Source organism: Oncorhynchus masou, unplaced genomic scaffold (assembly GCF_036934945.1).
Source record: "Oncorhynchus masou masou isolate Uvic2021 unplaced genomic scaffold, UVic_Omas_1.1 unplaced_scaffold_1206, whole genome shotgun sequence".
Lineage (NCBI taxonomy): Eukaryota > Metazoa > Chordata > Actinopteri > Salmoniformes > Salmonidae > Oncorhynchus > Oncorhynchus masou.
The window spans coordinates 125,980-131,979 of record NW_027001845.1 but is presented as its reverse complement, the minus strand read 5'-3'; the positions used below and the strand labels follow the sequence as shown (position 1 = coordinate 131,979).

Here is a 6,000-nt window from a genome sequence, read left to right as displayed (position 1 = left end):
CCACCCCTAATGCCACCTCTAATGCCACCCCTAATGCCACCCCTAATGCCACCTCTAATGCCACCCCTAATGCCACCCCTAATGCCACCCCAGATGCAACCTCAGAACCAACTGAGGCCTGTTGAAATGGACCACAATGGTAACCAGATCCATTGGGAATATGTCCTAATCTAACACCACTGTCCTGTCCATGACAGAGGTATGTGGGAAACATGGACCAGAGACATACAGTAAATGTTGAACGAAGTAACGGTAGAGCTTTTGGTTGTAAAGGAGCGACACTGGGTTTGATCTACCCTGGGGTACCCGTCTGTTTGTTAGCATTGCACACACACACAAATAAACTAATTGCAGAAATGATCCAATTCCCAAATGTTGTTCATGTAACCTTGCATGTCTCTTTCAAGGTGACTTCTCAGTCTTCCCCACTTAGCTTTGTTGAGCTGTCACAAAGCAAATGCATCGCACACTGGGTTTGATCTACGCTGGGGTACCTGTCTGTTTGTTAGCATTGCCATTGAGTGGAATGTTAGCTAAACAGACTTGCACCCAGGCTAGGATTCATCTGTAAACATTTTATTTTTATTTTTTTAAATACCTCCTCCCAAAAATATAATTACTGTAGAGTTTGTATCCCTCTAAGGAAGTCTCATTTTGGCTTGCATCATTTCTGAGTATGTAGTATACTATTTTCCATTTCCTGGTATTTGAAAGAGTAACAAAGAAATAATTTTGGAAAATGAAGATAACTGAGAGAGGATGTTCACAGACAAGAAATACCTTTATTAAATATTGTGTAAAATGAACATCTTTATACAGTCATTTGTAAAAATGTGGACATAAGCAAACACGCAAAAAATGTACACGTTAAACAAAATGAATAGCTGACCATTTAGTGAGATCCTCAGACTGAAGCCAACACAGCAATGAGTGCATGGTCTAATTAGCTGACAACACACACACACACACACACACACACACACACAACACAAATAAACTAATTGCAGAAATGATCCAATTCCCAAATGTTGTTCATGTAACCTTGCATGTCTCTTTCAAGGTTACTTCTCAGTCTTCCCCACTTAGCTTTGTTGAGCTGTCACAAAGCAAATGCATCGCACATTCATCATTTCATTCTTTATTTGTACAGCTGCTGTACATCGTGCTTCCTCATGGAAATAAAAACTTGTGTGCAGTTTGCCAAGAGGGAACATCCCTTTTCAATTATACTTAACATTACAATAGGATATTTTTTTTTTACAAAGTGTTAAGTGCAAAGTAAAAGATGAAAATAAAAAATATTGATAGAAACATGTGTCTTGTGGGTTGATTTGGCACAACCAGGGAAATCAATAGTGTGGGGGAAGAAGAAGAAGAAGAAGAAGAAGAAGAAGAAGAAGAAGAAGAAGAAGAAGAAGAAGAAGAAGAAGAAGAAGAAGAAGAAGAAGAAGAAGAAGAAGAAGAAGAAGAAGAGAATGAGAAGAAGAAGAAGAAGAAGAATGAGAAGAAGAAGAAGAAGAAGAAGAAGAAGGAGAAGAAGGAGAAGAAGAAGAAGAAGAAGAAGAAGAAGAAGAAGAAGAAGAAGAAGAAGAAGAAGAAGAAGAAGAAGAAGAAGGAGAAGAAGAAGGAGAAGAAGAAGAAGAAGAAGAAGAAGAAGAAGAAGAAGAAGAAGAAGAAGAAGAAGAAGAAGAAGAAGAAGAAGAAGAAGAAGAAGAAGAAGAAGAAGAAGAAGAAGAAGAAGAAGAAGAAGAAGAAGAAGAAGAAGAAGAAGAAGAAGAAGAAGAAGGATGGGTGAATTTAGCTACAGTATGATGCTACAGTATTTGATGGAGTTACTCTGGAATGTTCAGTACAGATCATTCTGTCTAGTGATAGTGAATGTGTGCATCTCTTCAACATCTCTTTAGATGTTCACTCTGATTTGGGGGAGTATTAAGCCAAACATTAACAACAACAAAAAAGGTTGAGCACAAAATAGTCAAAAGATGAAGGGGGTCACCATAATTTTTTTTTTTATTATTTTCAGTAAACAATGTTTGTGCTTTGATTCATGTTCATGGAGCAAGGATTGGCATTGTGGTGTAGATACAGATTGATGTCATTCTACCAGCAGATCACTCTTGGGCCTTCCAAAGAGCTTCTCCTGACAGATTCTAATAAACATCAGTGATTCTTAATTAACATGTCTTTTCTAATCCAGATTAGATGGTTTTTCATGTGTGTTTTTTTTTTAAATCCCTGTTTTTAAGACAGTTCTGCTAAGTGATATGGGGTATCAGGTAAAAATGACTTTTTACATTCTAGGAAAACCAAAATGTACGACCACAAATTGAATCATACCTCTGGGGGAGGGAGGGGGTCAGCTGGACATGCACACAGTCTACTATTATTGATACAGCCATGTGTCACAAACAAGTCATTTGACTATACAACAAACAGTTTTATTCAACAAAAAAAAAGTATTTTGTTTTATATAACTTATATTAATACAAAAATAAACAATGAACTTTGACAGTTTTTTTTTCTCAAAAAGAAAAAAAAAACAACGACCAACAAAATGAATTATTTTTGACAAAGTAAAATGTCAATTTGAGATACAAATGAAATGTAAAGACATTGCGATCTATTGATACAAACAAAAAAATAAGTGAATGTAGGCAATAGTTATTGGCTTAATGTTCTGTATTATATCACAATATCTGGCCATGACAAACAATACGTACAAGATCAAATTAAATGATCGAAAGCAATTTTACAAAAAGAATTTGAAGATAAATACAATATTTATAATTGATATGTTACAAAAAATTCCCTTAGTAACCGCAAATGTTTATGTTAAAGTGTTGCAATGTGTACAGTGATTTACCCCTCACTGTTTCTATTAGGAATTAAAACTCTTGTCCTAAATATTTAAGTGGATCTGGAAAAAAATTCAAGACAAGTGTATAAATATTTAGCTACAACTTTGGCAAAATCACAAAAGTCTACAATTGTATAACCACATACAAAAACACATTAGGGAATAAGGAGACAGAAGTAAATGGACAACCTTCTGATACAAGAGACATAGACTTCACAGTAGCCTAAGAATGGAATATTATACAGTGCTAGCAAAAAAGTTGAAAAACATTGCAGATCACACTTGCTTAAACTGTAAGCTGCAGAAGTGGAAGTAGTTTATTTTGACCAACAGACAGTAGCTTTTCATCTCTGTTAGTGTGCTTTTTGAAGGCAAAAAAATAAAATAAATCATTGACTTACAATTTCTACCTACAATAAGTTAGAACGTAATATTTTTTTGTTGATAAAGTAAGTCGACGTGATGAAATCTCCTCTGTCAGCCAATCAGATTATTATGTATTTAACTCTTCATGTTAATTTTTATTTTTTATTTTTATTTTTTTAAATCATATATTTCATATTATTTCCAGTTGTAAATTGTGTTCACACTGTCTTGGCCCCCCTTTTCTCTTTACCACAAATTAAAAAGAGAAAGAAATAAGGAATTCACATTTATAGAGACGCTCAACTGTTGTGCATCGTGTAAAGAGAAACATGTTCTGAGGTATTGTCATCAGTGTTGTTCATCAAATTGATCATCCTCAAAGATTCTCCCAACACATAGCAACAACTAGACAAAGCCAAGATCAAACCAGACGCTTTTATACAAAATAGCCATTTTTCTTCCTTCCTTTCTTCAAGACAAAGAAATGGTAAAATATGACAAGAAATCAGTCAATAAAATGAAATTGTTAATGACATGTCTTTTTTTTTCTCCAGAATATGTTGTTGATTTTATTAATGATTGATGACACAGATTCAACCAGAACCTTCTAAAGGGTACTAAACAAGTCCCCCTGCAGCCCCTTTGTGACGACTGGTGCTCGTGGGGGGGGGGGAGGTTTACATGGGTGGGACGACGAGTCCAGACATCCCTAGGAGATAAAGAGATGGAAAAACAAACACCTTTAACATCACAGTTCGGTTCGTAGAGCAATATACAATGGACAGAAATGTACACAGAGTGGATGGGGGGTGGGGGGGTAGTGGGAGAGGGTGTAGGGGGGTGGATGGGGGGTAGTGGGAGAGGGTGTAGGGGAGTGGATGGGGGGTAGTGGGAGAGGGTGTAGGGGAGTGGATGGGGGGTAGTGGGAGAGGGTGTAGGGGAGTGGATGGGGGGTAGTGGGAGAGGGTAAGGGGAGTGGGAGAGGGTAAGGGGAGTGGATGGGGGTAGTGGGAGAGGGTGTAGGGTGTAGGGGAGTGGATGGGGGTAGTGGGAGAGGGTGTAGGGGAGTGGATGGGGGGTAGTGGGAGAGGGTGTAGGGGTGTGGATGGGGGTAGTGGGAGAGGGTGTAGGGGAGTGGATGGGGGTGGAGGGTAGTGGGAGAGGGTGAGGGGAGTGGATGGGGGTAGTGGGAGAGGGTGTAGGGGAGTGGATGGGGGTAGTGGGAGAGGGTGTAGGGGTGTGGATGGGGGGTAGTGGGAGAGGGTGTAGGGGAGTGGATGGGGGTGGAGGGTAGTGGGAGAGGGTGAGGGGAGTGGATGGGGGGTAGTGGGAGAGGGTGTAGGGGAGTGGAGGGGTGGGGGTAGTGGGAGAGGGTGTAGGGGAGTGTGGGTGGGGGTGGGGGGGGTGAGGGGGCTTGAGTGAAATTTGCTTTTCTAACATGACAAAGTAGAACGACTTCACTTTTTAAAAGAGGAGCTTTCAGACATTTTCAGGAGAAAAGCATCCTGTCTCCCCAACATGTGTGATATTTCTTTTAGCGTTTTGTTAATGGCAAACAGCGGCCTGAGGTCCCAGGAGGCAGTCCAGGCTGACAGCTGAGAAACAACATGGTCACGTCTGCTAACGTCAGATACCCTACCCAGGACTCTCTCTCTCTCTCTCTGTCTCTCTCTGTCTCTCTCTCTCTCTCTCTCTCTCTCTCTCTCTGTGTCTCTCTCTCTCTCTCTCTCTCTCTCTCTGTCTCTCTCTCTGTCTCTCTCTCTCTCGTCTCTCTCTCTCTCTCTGTCTCTCTCTCTCTCTCTCTGTCTCTCTCTGTCTCTCTCTGTCTCTCTCTCTCTCTCTGTCTCTCTCTCTCTCTGTCTCTCTCCTCTGGCTCTCTCTCTCTGGCTCTCTCTCTCTCGGTCTCTCTCTGTTTCTCTCTCTATGTCTCTCTCTCTCTCTCTCTCTCTCTCTCTGTCTCTCTCTCTCTCTCTCTCTGTCTCTCTCTCTCTCGCTCTCTCTGTCTCTCTCTCTCTCGGTCTCTCTCTCTCTATGTCTCTCTCTCTCTCTCTCTCTCTGTCTCTCTCTCTCTCTCTGTCTCTCTCTCTCTATGTCTCTCTCTGCCTTTCTCTCTCTATGTCTCTCTCTCTATGTCTCTCTCTGTCTCTCTCTCTCTGTCTCTCTGTCTCTCTCTCTCTCTCTCTCTCACCAGCCAAGGACCAGACACTTCTCAGGTTCCCTCAAATTGAAAACCTTGGTAGTTTTTTTTATGCCAACATTACTGCAAGGCATTCTACCATATAGCAGGGCTCTGCATTCTACAGCTTTTTAAGTCTTATCACGAGGTTTACGCCATCTGAGGTGCACATAATCTGAAATTCTAGAGTTTTGTGTGTTATGAATACGATTTTATAAATGTTTATGATGATATACGGTATGCATCTACTTCTAAGAAATATATATATATGTAGATTCAATCAGATCAAATGAACCAGCGATAGCAGACACCCGAATAACGGATGTCATGTTGGAGGTGAGGATGATGAAGTGTAGGCCGAAATAATCACCTCAAATTGAAAAAAACATCAATCAACAAAATAATGAGCGTTTCCAACACCCTGAATGAAGTTGTCGATTACAACTCACATTCCAGTGTTCCAACTCGTCAACCAGGCTGCACAGGGTATCTGTTAACGCAACTCATTACAGCCAATAGCAGAGTTTCTGTTAATGTAACTCATTACAGCCAATAGCAGGGTTTCTGTTAATGCAACTCATTACAGCCAATAGCAGGG

At 40.4% G+C, this 6,000-nt stretch overlaps 1 protein-coding gene across 1 annotated transcript in view; it reads right to left on the bottom strand.

The window, feature by feature from the left end:
- Positions 1 to 1,544: 1,544 nt before the first annotated feature.
- LOC135529896 (transcription factor COE3-like) overlaps positions 1,545 to 6,000 on the bottom strand; it is an 82,226-nt gene continuing 77,770 nt past the window's right edge. Inside the window, exon 10 of the mRNA XM_064958304.1 lies at positions 1,545 to 3,935. Coding sequence (XP_064814376.1) covers positions 3,904 to 3,935 — 32 coding nt within the window. The 3' untranslated portion in view covers positions 1,545 to 3,903. The remainder of the gene's footprint in view (positions 3,936 to 6,000) is intronic.